Source organism: Suillus clintonianus, assembly GCF_016758775.1.
Source record: "Suillus clintonianus strain FC179 chromosome Unknown DEU56scaffold_2, whole genome shotgun sequence".
Classification (NCBI taxonomy): Eukaryota; Fungi; Basidiomycota; class Agaricomycetes; order Boletales; family Suillaceae; genus Suillus; species Suillus clintonianus.
In genome coordinates, this window is record NW_024539226.1 from 802,817 (window position 1) to 821,582 (window position 18,766).

Genomic DNA, 18,766 nt, shown 5'->3' on the forward strand with positions numbered 1-18,766 from the left:
ATACTTACGTAATTCATGCGGAACTTTTGGTCGCACTGCAACGAGTGTGTAACAATTTCAAAACACAGCTCACACCGAACAAAAACTGCTTTAACTTAGCACTGGCGGTGGGCATATCCAAGCCATGCCTATCCGCCGTCTATCTGTTTCAGCAGAGCATGCAAATCCACCTCAGAGCTTAAACAGAACCCACAGAAGCAACGACTCCCACCATATTCTCACAGGAAACGGTGGACCCATCCACCCGCCTTCTATAGCTTACTCGGGCGCGTCTACTACCCCGCAACAGAAGGTAGTGGTACAAGCCCTCATAAACAACAGAATAAAGAATAAAGTAGGTCACTTACCCCGACCGTTTGATCAGCTCTGACTTGTCATATCACGCAAAAGCTGCCAATCAATTCCGGCCTTTCTCTGGACATTGTCGAGTCCGATCCTGCGACACAGAGAGCGGTATGCGCGCTCGTGGAGATCGCGCACGACTCGTTAGACATAATAGCTTGGTCGTTAAGCGAACTGCTCGAACGACTCGCAAAGGTACTTCCGCTGGTTCTTGCGTAGAATAAGTGCTTATATGCGCGTTATTACAGCAAGTCGATGCAGACGGACAAATGACCACCGAAGCATTGCAATCTCAGCTATTTATCTTGAAGATTTTGTCGGTATGTATGACATCAAGATGGAATCACCGACACGAACAGGACGACGCGCGCTCCTCTCGCACGGGCAAACCTCAGAATGGCAGCCAGGCTTCTGGCCATGTAGAGTCGCCATTGCCGTCTTCAAGTCAGCAGGGCAAGAAGATTCGGCAAGCTTCCACTGAGTTTTCCTCATCTACACCACCGCCATGGACAGAGGCTTACCCTCTGGACGACAACTGTGCACGTTATATCCTGAGTGTAATGGTTCTTTATCTACGTCAGACAGCAGCACCAGAGGCTCGACTCATGTCATCTTCAAATCTGGCTCCCGACGCGTCATTACACGATTTCGAGTCAGTGGATCTGCCGACAGAGTCATCGGCGTTCGATGATTACACAGGAAACACTGGCCCTTTACTACCTCCTCATATATCGCATGGACCAAAGCCGATCCTGAAGCTGAAGAACTCATCTGCGTCATTCCAATCTGCTGTCAGTGCAACCTCAGGGCACTGGCAGCTAGGGCGTACGTTCCAGTTTGAGAGGACTCATATGGCACTCGTCAAATCTGCACTTGCGCTAAATCTCCTGATCAGCAAGTTCGCAGGACGCATCGTCTACCATCTCTCTGCATCAAACTGGCTGGTTGTCTTCCACCGAATACGGCAGAAGATCCACTTCCTCGCCAACACGACGGAGGATAACCCTGATACGATTGATTTGCAACTCATGACTCATAGTGCGATGGACAGAGCGCGTCTCGTTCAAGTTCTGCATGAGCTTTCTTCTCTTCTCGTGAACATGAAACGACAGGCTCAGACAGCGGTTGCCATCCCGTTACGTATGGCAATCTGGAATTGGATCGAAATGTGCCCGCAGGAATTCAACGAGGCAGTGAGATCAAGAGGGAGACTCGAGGGTGCACCAGAGCGTGTCTTCGATCTCCTGCACTCCGCGAATGAGCCCGGCCGAGAGCGTGCGCTTTGGCCGACGTTGACTGTCCTTGCTTGTCTCGCTGCTGAGCGCCTGTCGCCAGATTATCAGATCGATGTCGAGAGTCGTTCCACAAACTTCTCTACTCACAAATCCAGCCACAGGAAGGTGAGGCTGACGTGAAGTGATGTATAATGCGATCTCATTGTTTTCACAAAGGATATCCGATTCGTAGAGGACCTACTCAGGCATTCAAACACGAATTCGAAGCTCGCTGATGTCTCTTTTGTGTGTGCGATCGACATGTGTAAAGCTGGATTTCGGATATCGCCCGATGGCGAAATGCCCCTCAGACATATTGCGGCAGACATTTCCCATGAAATCAAGGTAGTGGTGACATTTTGGTATCCGATCTTTCCCATACTAATTCTTTGCAGTCGACCTTGCAGAAGTCCCCCGGGCAGAAGCCATTCTGGGACTCGTTTGATGAAATCGATGTCGCCACCTATGCTGAGGCACTTGTCGCTGTATTCCGTTTCCTGTCGGAAGAGGAATCAATATCGTTGTTCTTGGATTGTTTGGAGCCTGAGCGGTCCGATGCAGTGAAGATTTGTGCTATCAAGGCTGCTACCACCCTGTCCATCGAGGTTCGTGCTTGAAATACAGCGATACCTTTACTTTTACTGACCCACTTTATAGGCACCCCGTCTCCCTTGGCAGCAGTCCTTGGAGAAGCTCCAGATCGCCATCTCACCGCGCTTAAGATGCATCTACAAGGTAAATGTGTACCCGCAGTATTGCACCTGCTTGTCGGCTCATCGACTTGACCTACAGACCGCTTCTGTGCGGCTGAGTGAATACGACAGTGATGGAGCTATTCGCCGTGCAGCATCTCGGCCCAAGGCCAAGCGCTTCACGTCCGAGACGCTGATTGACAAGGACCTTATGCTCCTCTCCATTCTTGCGCTGTTGCGGGCATCACCGGATTACTACATTGCCAACACCGAAGACTTAGACCTGGATGGCTGGGTGGCGATTTCAGCACGTGTTCGGGACTCAGATACTGATACGGCCGTCAAAATTTCGGCTGCGACGTCGCACCAGCACCTCACGGATCTCTTCTTCAAGATGCCCCCGAATGACCCTTACTATAGCTTGATCGAAGGGTGGATGAAGAGTTCAATGTTGGCATGACGTTTGCTCGCATTTCACGACTTGCTAACGCGCATTTGCAGGCCGATGTCGTTGATGTGCATTGCTAAGAGGTTGCTGCTGACTAGGCTTGACCCTGATAGCCAGAGGCTGTGGATACACGTCGCTCATCAGCTCGTCGAATGCTACCACAGGAAGAGCGAGGTTAGTCATCATCTTTTATTCACATAGACCACCTTACAGACGTTCTGACACAGGACAACCATGCTCGTGGTATGCAATTCGACAAAAATCGTGTGCCAGCCTTCGCAATGTCCGAGATAGCTTTCTTAGTATCGCTTACGTCAGTAAGCAGCGATGTATCGCAGCTTGCTGCCCAAGGTCTTCGTCTTATCGCACAAGCTGAGCGACAACCTGGAGCTCCTGTGAACGATGGCCTCACTGAGGAAGAACGCTCAAAACGAAACCCGATATACGAACAACTTGGTGATCCCAGTGTCATCATCGTTGGTGCGTTTGTCCACTTTCTATTTGTCCTTTGTGTAAATTTGTTGCAGGACGTGTTAGAGAGCAGAAACGTGTACGGAAGCTCTTGCGCTTGGTTGCGAACTCCTCGCCCATAAACATTGCTGTTTGGGAAGAGTGCTTCTATAGATGGAGTGCACTCTCAGAGTTTGTCGTGCAGAATCCCCTTGCCGCAGCAGCAGCCTTTGATGACTCTCATTTAAGCAAGCATGAACAGCTCATGTCTCTTGAGGTATTTTCGTCCTCCGAGCTATTTACGTTCATAGAGTTGACATTCGCACAGGACAAATTCATACAATGGAGAAACCTCACATTGTTCCTGGCGGCATTCGGTGGTGTTACCGCGCAGGAAAAGCACGACCCTGGTGCCCTTACTGCTGCGATCCCTGCTGAGTTCCTGCTCGATGATATGCGTGCGCTGAGAGACCCAGCAGACCTCGTCACGATATTCATCGAGTTCCTCACGGGTGCTCTTATTGACGATGTTGTTCGCGTTCGGGAAGTTGCGCGCGAAGCTCTGGGGTCAGAACTTAGTCCTCGTCTCTTTTCGAAGCTATTCAAACATCTTGACGAGTGGGTGTATTTTTCGTGGAATCACTCTCGCAAGTCTAACAAGGACACTCTACCAGGATCACGCGGAACATCACGGCGGGAGCAGGTCTGGAGTTCAAGGATGAATATGGCTTATTCTTGGATCAGGTACGAGTTCGTGACTGGCCATCTTCATCCAGAGTTAATCCTTTGCTGTAGTTGATCTCGGTCCTGAAATCACTCGTCGAGAACGCACAAATGCCACCCGATGAAGCTCTCAGCATTGATCTCGGGTCAATCTTGCATGTCCTCGTTGGATTCATTTCGCGCTTCAGTGATCCAGTATCGTATCGGATCCGGGTCAAATTTTGTGCCCTCTGCGACAGTATCTGCCAGCGTACGGACACGTTGACCCTGCGTAAGGACGACTTATCGCGCAATCGTATCATCGACATTGTGATGGATTGGTTCCAGGATCCATTATCAGTACGCCCATTTATCTCTCGGTCACAGTTAATCACTCAAATATCCCAGAACATCGACTTCGACGCTATTCAGTTTCAGTATGAGTTGAACTTCGCGTCTCTTCGCTCAGTCGTCAAGCTCCTCGAACGCTTAAAACTCCAGCCGATAGATAACAATTCAAATGATACTGATGATTTAGGACACGCGGTGTCACGCTTGTTTATACGATACTCCCATGTTCTGCTGAGAGCTTTGGACATATGCCAGTCTGATCCCATAGTAAGCAGTCTTCGATATCAGTTTGGGAATGATGCTAAACAAGACGAAGGTGCTTGACAGTACCTCAGACGTACCGTCTCTGCAAAAGGTAGAGTTTCGTGTTTTTGTTCTGGTTCATCAGTAATTGATGCTTTCCCCAGAAAATGCAAGCTTCTCAGAGGGAGGCCGATATTCGTGATTTGGTCATTACAGGACTTTCGCACCTCGTTATCTCAAACTCTGAGAATGCCGTCAAACATTGCATTGCTTCTGCATATGATGGCGACATAAGGAAACGAACTATCTTTGTCCACGTCTTTGCTCGAGTGCTTGGACAAGGCACTAAGTTCGAGGCGCAAGGAAATCCTGAATTGCAAGCACGGCGAGATCAATTGCGAGAGGTGTGTTTTCAGTTCCTCGTCCTCTTCAGAGCAAAGCTAACTTGCATATTTAGCTTGTCAAAGGATCAGACGTAGGGTTTATTCTTCTGGTATGATGATCAGTATTAACGAGCTTGGTAGATGGTGCTTGCGATGGTAATCTGCGAGTGCTGTCCTGCCAGTGAGGTCGATATGATGATTTCAGTGCTCATGAACATATTCGACACGAGAGCCTCACTAGTTGCCTTGCTGAAAACTATGATTGACCGAGAAATAGCTCACACTAGTAAGGCAGTCTTTAACACTTCAGTAGCACTTCAGTAACTGACCACTCACGGACAGCTAGCGAGGTGGATCTTTTCCGTGGGAATTCAACTTGCACGCGATTTCTCTCTGCCTTTGCGCGAATACACGGGTACAACTATTTGCGGGGTCTAATCGTCCCTCTCATCAAGACTATGACGTCTATGCCCGCGGGTCATGCATATGATCTAGACCCTGCCAAGGCTGGCCGAGACAAGCTTGAACAGAACCAGAGGAATGTCGAGCTGGTTGCCTTATCTTTCCTTGATATCATCAGTTCCTCGGTCCCTGCCCTACCACCGTATGTAACGACACAACAATGCGTCTGTTATATTCTCACCTCACTTCCAGGATGATTCGAGAAGTTTGCGCTCACCTTGCGAAATCAGTGTAAGTGGTTTTGCCTCCCAAAGAGCAAGCGATGGCTGATTAAATTTTAGTTATCAAGTTTGGCCAGAATCGAAGTTCGCTGCCCTTGGTGCATTTATATTTCTTCGGTCAGTTCATGCATCTTAGTAAGTTGTGGTGCTAAGTTTCTGTGCAGATTCATTTCTCCAGCAATCGTTGCCCCTGAAATTGTTGATGTCACAGTCCCCAGAGATGATGGCGGAGTCATCCGCCGGGGTTTGATGGTCATAGCAAAGGTCATGCAAAACCTCGCGAACAACATTTTCTTCGCGAAGGAGGCTCACATGCTTTGCTTGAACGACTTCTTAGGAGCGAACATCGCGAGTATCACACGTTATCTGAGCGAAGTCAATGTTAGTCCAACAGCTCATTGGTTATTTCAGAAGCCTTACCCTTCATAGAAATTCTCCTCTACTGCTGTCGACGAGGGGTCTACCGAGTGGTTGGGCACGACGGCAGATGACACAGACACAATTGTCCTTCATCGTTTTTTGGACAAGCATGCGGACAAAATTGGTAAAGAGTTACTGAGTTATCCCAAACTCAATGCCTCCGGAGAAGAAGACGCGTCAACTGCTAATGCAAAGCGCGCATGGGACCACCTCTGCACGTTACTTGTGGAACTGCAGGAGGCTCCCGATGTTCCTCATTTCTCACAACTTCCTAGGTCCGAGCATCGGGAATTTATTGACCTGATGAGTCGCTGTGCCCACCGCAGTATTGAATCTGTGCAGGACATTTTCGTAGCTGCTGACGTTCCTTCCGTCAGTCTTATACATGCATGATCTCCTTAGTCGCTAACACGTTGATACAGGATTTGCCTGCGGTGTTTGTCCTGCGAGTATGCCAGATTGATGTCGAAGCTCTGGACATCGAGTTGTTGATGTATCACAGCTTCAAGGCGCGTAATTTCGGTAACACTTTATTATTCACGACATGCTAAAGATGTCTGCACGATAGACATTGTTGTCGCCCGCTTACGAAAATCGGAAGTTTGAGGTCGTCTTGGATTGTACCTCGTTCACCTCGACTTCTGAGATACCTGCGCAATGGCTAACCACCTGCTCGCAACTCATTCCAATTGACATCCAACATCGTTTTCTGACTTCATATATCTTGAACCCTAACTCGCTCACTCAGAAGTATCTGAGGCGAATGTATAATATTTCGTCAGGTGGGGATAATTCTGCCATCTTTTCATGAGCTCACGAGCATCTTTATCTAGGAAACATGCTCTCGAGTGGGGTAAGGGCCTGCTCGTCAGTTGCCGAACTCTTGCAGTATGTCCCGGCCGAAAGTCTTTCAGCACTTCGATATCCAAGTAAGCAATCGTATATTATATAGAAGCTTCTTTCTCACGTCGACTGGCCAGCTTCTTTGGAGGAGGAAGCTAGCACTGGTTATACGGAAGTCACCATGAGGCAAACTCACGAGATGCGCATGCCAGTCACTATGGAGGTTGCGGAGACTCATGTCCGTGTTACTTCAGTATGTCATCACCACTTCAACTCTAGGAGGTGCAACTAAGTTGCCCATTATAGATACGCGCAGCTGTCATCTCTCCGAACTTGAACTGCAAGTCGACAGAGATCATTTCTCTTGCTGATGTCAGCGATGCCTACAACGTATCCACTGGACTCGATCCCTACGAGTTCATCATTCGCAGAAGCAAGCAAGGTGTAACGTCCTACTTCTCTTCACCACAGCGTGACAGCATTGTCAAGGTGAGATCATGATAGTTATTACGAAATGTCCAATTAATTTATCCGATATCCCAGTCCATTCGTGCGGCCAAAAGTCAAATGAGGGACACGCGCCTTTTCCGCATGGATAGGTTCCCCAGGTTCTCCAATATCTCTACAACGCTACTCCATGTAGGCATGCTCAACATCGACTCCGAAGATGAGGGACTTCGCGGAGCTGCCTATGATCTTTTGGGTGCTCTCTGTTCTTATCTAAACTATGACAAGAATCCCATCATTGTTTCGAAAGGTGAGCGACTCCTTGAACAATTGATTACCAGTATTCTAATCCGACATAGCGGGAATTATACCCGGAGACATATCTACATTTGTCATTGGACTGAGTGACCGCCTAGCTGGCTTTGCACCTAAACTCACACTCGACTTCATCTCTGTCATTTCCGCCGGCATGGACAAGGCTAACGCTGCTCAACGTATCACCTGCTTGCAGTATATGAGCCCTTGGGTGAAGAACCTTGCAAAATTTTGCAATCCAACCAATTCATTGTACGAGCACTCGGGAGCGAGACTGCGAGACTGCGTTCGTTCATTGATCGACCTCACCATCTCTGACTTGGAGGCAAGTTTAGATGTTGCTAAGGTCCCCTTGAGTACTCACTGGATTATAGATAAGCTCCATGGTCCATAAATACATCTGGGTGGAAATAGGCCGTCAGGAATCGACCCTCGTCTATATAGTTCTCGAAGAGCTCATTCGTGCTGCGTCTGACGGCGGCATTGGGTCCCGAAGATGTGAGACCATCGCAAGAACAACCGCTGCCTTGTCGTCAATCAACGTTAGGGGGAGAATTTTTTCAAAGTTAAGAAAAGTTCTTGGAAAAACTTCCCTCAAACCTTCCAAGACACTGCCGGAGAACGTCCACTGGAACGAGATTGCCACCCTTGCTCGTTTCGCATTGGTAGCCAGCAACCACTCGAAGCAAGCAGCTTACGATCAACTATACATTCCCGACATCATCCACGTCGTTACGCTTATCGCGGGCACAGGACAGACGTTGGTTCGCAAGTCATTATATGGCGTAATCATGAACTTCCTTCAGTCTGTATACCTTGTACGAGCTGAGGATCCTAGCGCACCTGAATTGCGCCTTCTGATCGACGAACTCGTCAAGGTGGAGAACCTCACACTGTTCGGTCTCACTCGCCAGTCGTATACTAGCGAGTATTGCAATTATGATCCTCCAAACGACAAGGCAATGATCGACTCTCAAGAAGCCTTGACTCGTCTGCTTGTTCGAGTGATGGAAGTGACGTCCGGCTCAAGAGGTGAGTCCCATGCTTGGCATTGTGGGCTGCTCAAAATAATGTGTTAGGCTTGCTTAATATCTGGCGCGCACGGTGGATGAGTCTAGCAACATCAACTGCATTCCAGTTACCAGCGATCATTCAGTCACGCGCCTTCCTTGTCCTGGGCACTCTTGCAACTTCGGACGTCGACGACGACCTAGTGTATCAGATGCTGGTGGCGTTCAAGAACGCGCTAGGACAGTCTACAGAATCAGACACGATGGCGGTGGTTTGCATGCTTCGGTGCATTTGCAAAGTAGTGCCTTCTTTGACAGAAGGTTCCCGGTATCTTTGCCAGATTTTCTGGCTGGCCGTTGCTTTGTTGCAATCCAGCTACACTGCATTTTATTCAGACGCTGCTGGGCTCATGCGCGCGACAGTCGAGACGCTGGAAAAGCATGGCGCCTTTGAAGGCAGTTCGATACCCACCGTACTGCTGGACGGGCGGGTTTCACTGGAAGACACCGTTTGCCAACTTGACCACTTGCTCTGTCTCTCGTTCGACTCCAGTTTCTCCTTCACACTCGCCGCCATTATCTTCAAGGGTGTCCGCCACAATCACCTCAGATCGTCTGCCGAGCTCGTTCTGCGGAGTTTGCTGTCAGTCACCGCGCGATGTGGCAACCAAACTGCAGATGGCCCAGATTCGGGCCTGTGTCCAGATGCGCTTGGCTACTTCATCGCCTTGCTCCCCTTCTGCACGACACACGAGTCTTACGTGCAACTCCTACAAGACTGTAATGGAGAAGAGTTTTTGCCAGCACCAAACTCCTCTCGTCAAAATGATTTTGTTCCTCGCGTTTCCGTCGAATTGCTGTCTCTGACAGACAACACATCGGCACTTCTTGCAGTGTCGTTTGCGAGCACATTGTTGACCACTGCACAAGGTGACGATGCCGAGACCGAAATTCTGTATAATTTGCTGGCAGATATCGGGGCTACCCACCCCGAGTCGGTTTCAATGATGTAAGTCCTATCACTATAATCAATTTTATCGTGCTGATAGCTCTTTGAAAGCTATGACATCCTGCAGGACAGGATAAAAGATGCCTTCGCAAATTCTTCGAATGCTGCAATCATTAGAGCTGTGACGAGCATCTTCCGCAATGCACAGGACTCCCTGCGCCTGGGATCGTTACACTCGATGTCTGTATCCACGCTCAGTACGGTGGATGAATGCAATCCAGCGCAAAGCCTGAAGCAGAAATTGGAAGAGCTGGGTATGGACGGCCTTACAACGAGCTTCCAGTTTTTGGCTCCAAATCGAATTCATTGGTCGAAGATTGCTGCTTGGATATCCGACCTGGTTCTGAAAATTGTTGGCTTGGAATAATCTTTTCAGCATGCTCTGTTTTCTTCATGGACATCATGTAGAACATATATTGTACTTCTAACTTGCATCATTCCAGTTCTGTCTTCCGCACATACTTTACACAATGATCCGAATATCGCTAGTACTATTACTGCTAATGCCACGTCGTTCCACGACATAGGGTACACATACGATTGAATATATATCATTATGATTTTGCTGACCGGCCTTGCAGCACAGTACTAGTCTCAAAGTGCACTGCAGGTCTTCCCATTTCCGCTTGGCCTCCCCGTGTCGGCGTGCCCTCCGCAGGCAGATCACACCAATTTAAGATTCGCCAAGTAAGGCAGAATTCCCACGGTATCTATATTGGACAATACAGATTTGTTACCATTCCGAGGACGTTGTTCATACCCTATTACTTACTGCATATATATTCTCGCCTTACCCGTTGAGCCTCACGACCACCCATTCTTTACTAAACATTTAATCGACTGGATTCGATATGCACGACGAGTCCGCCTCGGACTACTGTCCGGCTTCCCCAGATGCATTAGACACAAGCAGCCTTTACCATGCCAATAGTAACATCGACGACCTAACTCTAGCTTTGATGAATCTCTCCCAAGTATCATCCTTGGAGTCCCAACAGAGCATATGTTGTTGTTGTGGTAGCATCGAGTGCCAAGCGACGAAGAGTTGGATGGACTCGAAGGAGAAGCTCGAGAAGCGGTTGCATCTCAGCGCAGGTATGTATTTGTGTCGTCTCGAATGCGAGCGGTCCGTAAATATCTACACAGAGGTTGGCTCCGCCCTACTGCAGCGGCATGAGGCATACGTCAGTCGACACGAGGTACGCGAAGCCTTGATCGCAACCTGCCTCCGTATCTTATTTTGTATTAGTCTAATGTGCACACGCCGCGCGGTGCTTCAGATGATCTTGCGGGCGACTCGCTTCAAGACATGCATGCTGAAGTCGATTCGCCTGTGGCCGAATTGATGAAAGACAATGCCGTCCTGGAGAAGGTTGGGATCCTCCTTACAAAATGGGTCGTGTTAACACTTCAATTCTAGCGACTAACGCAAGCGTTATTGAACAGTGAAGTAGCTGAGGCATCACATAAGACTGTACTTCAGGAGCTGGAGGAAGCCCGGACGTCGGTGACGCGCCTGACTGCATACCAGGCACGTACTGTAGGGATTGATTCTCGACTAGCTGCTACTCTCCAAGAGAATGATGATCTTCGGCAAGAGCAAGACAGTCAAGCACAAAAAGCAAAGACTGCAGAAGCACGTATTGCTGCTCTTAAGGACCGTACTGGTAGGGTTTCCTCATTGCCTCTAGATCGGGTTTTGCTGATGATTTGCTTGTGGCACAGATAAGCTACAAGCTGAAGTTCGTCGATTGCAAGCTGACCTCGAACTTCGGCGCTTGCAACGATTAGAGTCGTCAGAATCTCTACTTCAAGATGTTCGCTCGCGCATAGAAGGTCTTCATTACACGGTAAGGGTCATGCGTAAAAGTATGTAGCGAATCACCAATGACCACCTTCAGCGTACTAGCTCGGCGATAACCGAGGACTCAGAGGTTATGAAAGTTCTAGAGTCGCTGGTCTCTGACAACGAGGTCCTTAAGGCCGACAATGAGGAACTCCATAAGCTTCTCACTGAATCTAGAGAAGACCTTCAAGTGCTACAATCGCAAGTGGAGGAGAATTTCAACTTCGCGCCTCCGATACGAGGTCTGCATTTTATTATATGAAAGTTCAGTGCGTGGTAACTGATGGTGTTGTAATTAGTGGATACGCCTTCGAGACATTCGCGGACGGGAAGTGGCCCATCGTCATTTATTCGAGATTCGGTATGAACAAATATACTCGTTCAATTTCGTATGCATTCACAATTGACTTAGTTACTGAACTCTGTGAAACGTCCATCAAGCTCAGAGCTAAAGGCTCGTCGTATCTTTGTGAGTGTATCCCCCTCATAATTTCAGCCAGTGTCTTACGTGATTCACAAGGAGCCGCTCACGCCCGAGACCAGTCACCGTCCACTTTCCCCAGCAGAGTCGATGGTTCCCTCAGAAACGAAGTATACCAGTCTACACCCGCAATACCCACCTTCTCACTTCAGCTCCGATGTGGACGAGTACGACGTTGATCACCACTCGTTGCTCACCAATCCTAATCAACATTCCAAAGCGGTACAGACAGATCGCTGGCTAGGGTTGCATCCAACGGCACAACTGACACCGTCTCTCAGCGAGCTTGTATCGTCCTTTCCTCATGATGCCCGATCAGATTCTTCCTCCTTTCATGATAGTCAACCTACACACATCTCTGCTCTCCTAGAACGCATGATGTCACTCCTGTTGCGCATGTCGCAAGCGGATGCGCTGACACTGACAAACCGCTTAAAACGCCAGCATCTGCGTGGTGCGGACGTTAAACACCTATCACGCGCAACCGTAAGCAGCATCCTCTCGGAGATCACCCAGCTGCGTGCACAGTACCGCGTGCTGCTGGAGGATGAGAAGGTCACCCTCATGTGTACCCGGAAGGATCTGCGTGGGTTGTTCAAGTTCTTCAAGGACGTGTTTGAGGAACTTGGGCAGCTGCGTGTCACGCTGAATGATGTCATTCTAGAGCCTTCTATTGCACAGAGGGTCAGTGAGATGGCGCTGGATCCTGCAAAGGCCGAGGCGATGGAGAGGGAGAGGAAGGCGTCTGGACCAGGTTCAAGTTGGATGGCCCCATTCTCGAAGCTGTTCGGTTCATCAATAAGCGAATCGAACACTCACCCTTCTCATTCACCTCCTAGACCTGTAAGTCGAGGTCGTGGAATCATTCGTCAGCCACGTCCAGTACCAAAGCTGGGCCCGGCACTTGCTGCCTCGACTACAATAGTAAACGTCGAATTCTCGGGGGCGGGCGTTGGCAAGTCTGTAACAAGCACATTCTCCGCTCATCCTACAAATGAAGCACATCCGTTTGGCCCGATGTCTCACGTTGATACCGTTCCTCGCCCGCCTGCGCCGACCTCAAACGTACGCAGCGTCATGGGCATCTTCGCGGGTGCACCCCACCCGAATGATGCCGCAGATCCATGGGTAGTTCTTCCCCGTGCTCCTCGCCGTGTCCGTTCTACATTCTTCAAGTCAGATGAGCCTTCGAAGAGCGGCACCGTGACCATCGACAGATCCCTCGCGTATAAGCGGAGCAATTCGCACCTATCACGCGAAATCGACGTTGACACTAGGCTAGAGCACGACGAAGCAGCTGATGTACCTGGTCCCCTCATCGAGCGTGCCCTGCGCAGGCGGGGTCTCTCAGACTCGTCTATTCATTCGACGTACATGAACCAGACTCAACATAGTACACCTGCTGAACTCAGCACTGGCGGGTCAGTATTGCAGACCCTCAGCAGGACGATGAGAAATTTCAGCTTCGCTGCAAGCCAGACGGTGTCGGGCTCTGTGGCATCACCACCCCCACCCAGTCGCGTGCCAGAAGAGGACGCTGGTCCACGGGAAGGCCTCGACGTGCCACGCTCTCATCCTCGCAGAGTGGCTACTCCGACGCTATCGTCGCTCATCCCAAACTTGGGTTTAACATCATGGGCTACTGCCAGCGCCGCGTTGGAGAATCCCCACTCGGGTCCACGAGCAATGTACTATGGCAGCGTCCGAGAAGATTCCATCATGCCCCGGTCATGGGGACGAGAAGATCAGAGGAGGGATGTTTAAGCTGACAATGCAGAGTGAAAAGTGTAATCTATTCAACAGGACATACAGTGCAGTGCTTGATTTAATTACTACGCTTTCATGATACCCCCTCTCAATAACGTATTGTATTATATGAAGTGGAACAATGCATAATCGTTGACGATCTATTGCGTACAGTGGGGCTACAATTTGGCATTCAACACAAAGCTGCTTAAGAATAACGATACATGTGGGGTGCAGAGAATACAAACGGAAACGAGAAAGCGTCACGGTGATTTAAGGGTGTTCGAGGAGATACCCGCCATCAATGGCAAGGGTCTTGCAAACAAGTATTGAGTGAATTTAATAAACCGCGTGATGGCACGGTCAACACACCTGTCCATAAGCATACTGGTTACAGGCCAGCAACAAAGCAGCTTGTGCGATATCTTCGTCACGCCCAGGACGGCCTGCAGGTATTCCTTTCTTTTCCCCGTAGTCCTCAGCTACCGGAATCTGCGATTTATTGAGTTCATCAGAGCTACCAGCTAAGATCATCCATCGTTAGCTAGAAAAAATGAGCTTTAGCAAAACTTCAACCGACTTGTCATTTCAGAAGGGAAAATCCCAGGTGCGATATTATTCACTCTGACTTGAACGGCCTTTCTCCTGAATTCTTGCGCAAGCAAAGTGCTCAAGTGGATGGCGGCCGCCTTTGAGACATTGTACTTGTAGTGGCGCTGCGTAGTACGAGTGATACCGGAAACGGAGGTGATATTGATGACGGAGCCAGTGTGTTGTGACTTGCCAAGTGAAGATGCGTGGAGAAGGGGCAAAAATGCGGTAGTCGTGAAGAAACAGCCAATGACGTTGGTCCTGTAGACGTTCTCCCAGCTGGCTTGGTCCTCACCAAAAAGCTCCGTTGAGAGATCATTGGCACTCTCATCACCCTTCTCGACGGCGCTCTTGCCTTCGCTGATGCCAGCATTGTTCACGAGTAGGTCAATGTGGTCTTCGTTCTTGGTGATCTCCTGGACCAATTGTTTGATCGATTCTTTCGACATAACGTCACAAGTAACAGGAATAAGTTTCCCCTTCGGATGAGCGAGGGAAGAGCCCCATTGTTTTGCGGCGTGTTCAAGGACGTCCTGGCGGCGCGACGTGATGTAGACTTTGGCCCCGTTGTTGGCGAATGCTTGTGCAATCATGAGGCCGATCCCTGATCCACCGCCTGTCACGACGCAGACCCAGCCCTCGACGTTGAAGAGGTTTTTCACAACAAACTTTGCGTTTTCCGCAGACATTCTGACTGAGCTGAATGTTCTAACAGACTTTTGGGGAACTTTCGAAAGTACGTGTGGTCTGAGCAGAAATCTGGTTGTAGGAATGACAGGTGATCGTAGTCGCGGAAAGCAAAAGAGCACGGAACGGCGAGGATCATCATCGTCGGTGACTCCAAAATATTAGAGTGACCTCATCGATGTATTTATTGGTTTGAAATTTCCGTGTTTGGTCGAGCTTTGGCAAGGCTTCAACGTTGCAACTTGAACATAACCATCTGATAACACTGGTACTGAGTGCTGATTGTCTTATAACACGGCTCACGCTAGAGTCCGACCTCCGCAATTGACTCTGTCAGTGTGACGACCAAGTTACAACGACATTGTTTGCGCAAAGTCAGCTACCGGGCGACGGAGAACCGCCGCCTCGTGCGCTCAGAACGGCTCCGTCTTTCTCCATCACTTCAAGCTAAGATTCCACGGTGCGCGTATCACGCTTAGTGAATAGCTACTCATTCTAATCTTCAAGAGCAGAGGTACCTCGTCATAGAATACACGGTTTGCGGTTGTCTAGTTTCTAGAACATAAATCTTACTCTCATCGTATTTGAAAACCTCTGGAGGAACTTCGAGTCGCTCTCGGTGCGACATTGATCACAAAAGGCTTCGTATGACTTGAGTAAATTGCTTTGCGAAGTGATTTGTCTGCGAACCTGTGGTTTGGCACGCCTATTACATGGACTACTCATAGTTGCCATGTGTAAGCTTTCGTTCAGCATCTTTCGGAACATTAATCTGCCGTTTAGCCTGCAACCGCGTAAACTCGTGTCGCCAAATTAATTAAACAAACTCACGATGCCAGTAAAGAGTTTGCATTCACTGCGAAGCAAGGGCTAGGTGAGTTTTCCGAATATACTTTTTTTTCGGGTACAGACCGCTCGCAAGGATGGCATATAATCCAACCCATATGTCTGCAAAAGGTTCATTTCGTGACGAAGAATAGATAACCTGGTTCACTCACAATTTTGCTGCATTGATAGGAACTACTCTTTCACAATCAGTTTGGTACTGTTCGTCCAAGAAAAGACCTCTTACGAAGCTCATGACAAGGACCACCACCAGGCTCAACATGATATCAGCCCCAACACGCCAGGAACATCGTCTTTCCACATACCTGGTTATTAGGCCAGTTTCTGCAAGGTGATTGAATGGGCATGAGTCATCTGCGAAGATGAGCATAGTGCTCACCGATAGTCCACAGAACCAGACGGTCAAGTATGCTCGTTGTCCTGCGAAATAATTACATTGGATCGGGTCGGAAACAATATAGCATACCTTGAAAATATCGACCGTTGCTTCCTCAAATACCACGCAATGGCCATGGTGAGTGTCAGCTCACAAACCACACGCGAAGTGAGTGAAAGCGTGATCAGTGTGTTCTGATCATGTGCAAATGTCGCGAGGCTTTTCATGTTGAAAGCTCTCACTGCGATCACGAGCGAAACAGACTGAGCTGCTAAACAGAGTGCCAGCGAGAGCAGAGGCAGATAAAGACTTTTCGAAAGCTTCCATAGTCGAAATGCGAAGGGCGACTATGTGCTGGTGAGTGTCTCCGTCAAATTTTATGAAGGATCTTACCTCAACCAGTACCCCTGTAATCGCAGTAAAGAGGATAGTTGCGTCTGCCCCCCATGGGAAGACCTGGAGTCTCAAAGGGTCGCCGTAGGTGCTGACAGCAACGTTCCAAAGTGACGCCGAGACACAAGTCACATGCGCAATCTGCGATGCACTGTACGATTTGATTAGTCTGAGCAGGAAGAAAAAATACATAAGCCACTTACAAGATTGCAGCTACCTGAAAATATGACATCCAGTCAGTATTTTGTGTTTCTCAAGCTGGTTTCACTGACCGTGATCTTGATCGCTCGACGATCGTTGCCAAAATTCGCATAATACACATAGGTCTGGACGATGAGACAGCCGAAGAGGCAGGCGTTCACGAGTGCACCCAGCACCACCGGCCCGATCATGATGTATGCATCGAATGCCACAATGGACACGGGGACGTTCTCGCATGGGGCTATTACACCGCTGGAATTTGTGGCGTTCATGGTATGGTGTGTTTCGATGGTCCACTTTCCAGACTCGCATTAAATGACCTATCTGTGCCTCCGCTCGGCGCCACAGTTGATGCATGATGCAAGCTGTCCAGTTTGAATCTGTGCGCGCACGGCAGTGACACATTCAAAGAAATGGTCTGAGTCTTGTGCACAAGAATTAACCCAATAACGTTGTCGGGTGACTCATGGTTGTCACTTTAGTTACGGTACGCATGTCAGGACTCTCTCAGAGGACTCGTTGGACTCTGACCAGTCAGCGCGCTTCGTCTCGTTTATTCACATACTCTGACAGCTACTCCTGGACATATCAAGGCTGGACTACGTAAGTACGTAATTGCTGTTCGTCAATCATCTTCCATCTTTGATAATTCAAATCAGGTCTCCCTCCATAACCTGGCCGACCAAACCGCGCCACGGTCAGCCAATCAACTCTGCTCGCTGTTCATCATAATCAAGCCACCGAGGGCAGTTCCCTCGAATCAGCGCTTAATTGGCCAAACACACAGCAAATGACAAAGTTCGACCTCAGTGTCCGGAGATTTCGGCTATCTATCACTCGATTCCATCAAGCACCCTGAAACAAGTACGTTGTTCGTCGCACTTCATGAGAACGATATCTGAAGCCAAGAGTTTGATTGGCGTCTATTAATTACTCTGGGGTATGGCCTCGTATGACACATGCGCAGCGGATCGCTTCAAGTTCGTCATACATACAGGCGTTACGGACCTAAGCTCAAGGAACCGCTTGACGTCGCTTGGCCCGGTTGGGATAATATATCTTGTATGACGTATGGCCGAGCAGAGGCCGAGCAGTTACTAGCGATGGACCTCATCGCAGTGGTGTTCACGGTAAGTTGATGCAGCGGGGTGCTATCGTGCCCAATTTTTGTTAGATTTTTGAGATGATGGAGTTCACCTAATGGCGCGTTCCATGTTTTACAGGTGGCGGAAGATGACAAGTTAAAAGCTCGCGCAAATGGTTTCGGAAAAGGGGGTGTCTCCGATAATGGGTGGCGCAATACGAAAATATCACAGATAAGTTCGCTGAATCATGGACTGGAGCTTCTTCGTGAGCTGCCTTGTGTTCCGCTACGGGCTCCCGAATGGTTAGTACAGGTGTATCTTGACCGTCATCAACAAACAAACTATGGGTTGTTGGGTGTGGGGGAAGATATGAAAATATCTTGATGGACGCGACAGGGCTATGCCGTACATATGATCCCCGTGGCTTCCATGGGGTCCGTAAGTAATCTGAACATGATACGAGTCGGAGTTGCCGTATACCCTCGTATAACCGTGATGTCGATGCCAATCATATTTCATAACACTGTCCTAGCGAGATAGATAAATGGGAAAATAATCCTGATATGCACGGCGCACGAAATATACATGGTAAAAGAAAGCAACAAATTGAAGAGACGTACACGGTGGGGAATCATCGTATTCAACCCTAGGCCTTGATGGCTTCACGTTTCTTAACTGAGAATTTTTCAACGATATCATATACGCACATAGTGTACGCGTGATAGTACTTTGGCAGCACTCTGCCCAATCATCCGCCATAAGCAATTGGCAGTAAAAATGATAATTTCCTCATTTGGCTATGTCAAATTGGCAATTAAAAGTAGGCTGGCAGTTCTAACTTCTTCCACGGCTAAAATTTGGCAATCGTCACGACGTCTTATACATGATACGGTATGCGCTAT

The 18,766-nt window shown here is 48.9% G+C and overlaps 4 protein-coding genes across 4 annotated transcripts; 2 read left to right on the forward strand and 2 right to left on the reverse strand.

Moving 5' to 3' along the window:
- Positions 1-34: 34 nt before the first annotated feature.
- On the forward strand, positions 35-10,180 carry DEU56DRAFT_231415 (uncharacterized protein). Its single transcript, XM_041345191.1, has 33 exons — positions 35-334; positions 391-537; positions 591-1,742; positions 1,794-1,961; positions 2,012-2,221; positions 2,274-2,351; positions 2,409-2,758; positions 2,810-2,930; positions 2,984-3,236; positions 3,284-3,483; positions 3,535-3,824; positions 3,881-3,950; positions 4,002-4,268; positions 4,317-4,526; positions 4,576-4,614; positions 4,667-4,906; positions 4,960-4,977; positions 5,027-5,171; positions 5,228-5,489; positions 5,540-5,578; positions 5,629-5,685; positions 5,733-5,949; positions 5,998-6,360; positions 6,411-6,497; positions 6,557-6,770; positions 6,822-6,917; positions 6,969-7,084; positions 7,138-7,320; positions 7,375-7,588; positions 7,638-7,918; positions 7,968-8,625; positions 8,673-9,612; positions 9,664-10,180. The coding sequence occupies exons 1-33, from the start codon at positions 125-127 to the stop codon at positions 9,977-9,979; spliced, it is 8,211 nt and encodes a 2,736-aa protein (XP_041215321.1). The 5' UTR covers positions 35-124; the 3' UTR covers positions 9,980-10,180.
- A 98-nt stretch (positions 10,181-10,278) lies between these two features.
- On the forward strand, positions 10,279-13,871 carry DEU56DRAFT_231457 (uncharacterized protein). Its single transcript, XM_041345193.1, has 9 exons — positions 10,279-10,707; positions 10,759-10,811; positions 10,862-10,984; positions 11,033-11,279; positions 11,338-11,462; positions 11,514-11,700; positions 11,758-11,819; positions 11,871-11,927; positions 11,979-13,871. Exons 1-9 carry the CDS (start codon positions 10,464-10,466, stop codon positions 13,701-13,703), a joined length of 2,823 nt encoding a protein of 940 aa, XP_041215322.1. The 5' UTR covers positions 10,279-10,463; the 3' UTR covers positions 13,704-13,871.
- Positions 13,831-15,135, reverse strand: DEU56DRAFT_231454 (uncharacterized protein). The gene is made up of 3 exons (XM_041345192.1): positions 14,266-15,135; positions 14,058-14,209; positions 13,831-14,000 (listed from the first exon to the last, which is right to left on the reverse strand). The coding sequence occupies exons 1-3, from the start codon at positions 14,963-14,965 to the stop codon at positions 13,959-13,961; spliced, it is 894 nt and encodes a 297-aa protein (XP_041215323.1). The 5' UTR covers positions 14,966-15,135; the 3' UTR covers positions 13,831-13,958.
- A 270-nt stretch (positions 15,136-15,405) lies between these two features.
- Positions 15,406-16,970, reverse strand: DEU56DRAFT_937435 (uncharacterized protein; the record flags this gene model as incomplete). Its single annotated transcript, XM_041358830.1, has 6 exons — positions 15,406-15,911; positions 16,189-16,229; positions 16,276-16,532; positions 16,579-16,729; positions 16,782-16,795; positions 16,851-16,970. 6 exons carry the CDS (start codon positions 16,968-16,970, stop codon positions 15,817-15,819), a joined length of 678 nt encoding a protein of 225 aa, XP_041215324.1. The 3' UTR covers positions 15,406-15,816.
- Between the last annotated feature and the right edge of the window lie 1,796 nt (positions 16,971-18,766).

Coding starts and splice junctions, on each gene's coding strand:
- DEU56DRAFT_231415 (XM_041345191.1), top strand. CDS start 125: ATGCCTATCCGCCGTCTATCTGTTTCAGCAGAGCATGCAAATCCACCT. Junction 1,962..2,011: donor ACATTTCCCATGAAATCAAG/GTAGTGGTGACA, acceptor AATTCTTTGCAG/TCGACCTTGCAGAAGTCCCC. Junction 7,589..7,637: donor TCCCATCATTGTTTCGAAAG/GTGAGCGACTCC, acceptor AATCCGACATAG/CGGGAATTATACCCGGAGAC.
- DEU56DRAFT_231457 (XM_041345193.1), top strand. CDS start 10,464: ATGCACGACGAGTCCGCCTCGGACTACTGTCCGGCTTCCCCAGATGCA. Junction 11,463..11,513: donor TAGAAGGTCTTCATTACACG/GTAAGGGTCATG, acceptor GACCACCTTCAG/CGTACTAGCTCGGCGATAAC. Junction 11,820..11,870: donor CGTCATTTATTCGAGATTCG/GTATGAACAAAT, acceptor CAATTGACTTAG/TTACTGAACTCTGTGAAACG.
- DEU56DRAFT_231454 (XM_041345192.1), bottom strand. CDS start 14,965: ATGTCTGCGGAAAACGCAAAGTTTGTTGTGAAAAACCTCTTCAACGTC. Junction 14,210..14,265: donor TTTCCCTTCTGAAATGACAA/GTCGGTTGAAGT, acceptor GGATGATCTTAG/CTGGTAGCTCTGATGAACTC. Junction 14,001..14,057: donor ACCAGTATGCTTATGGACAG/GTGTGTTGACCG, acceptor CTTGTTTGCAAG/ACCCTTGCCATTGATGGCGG.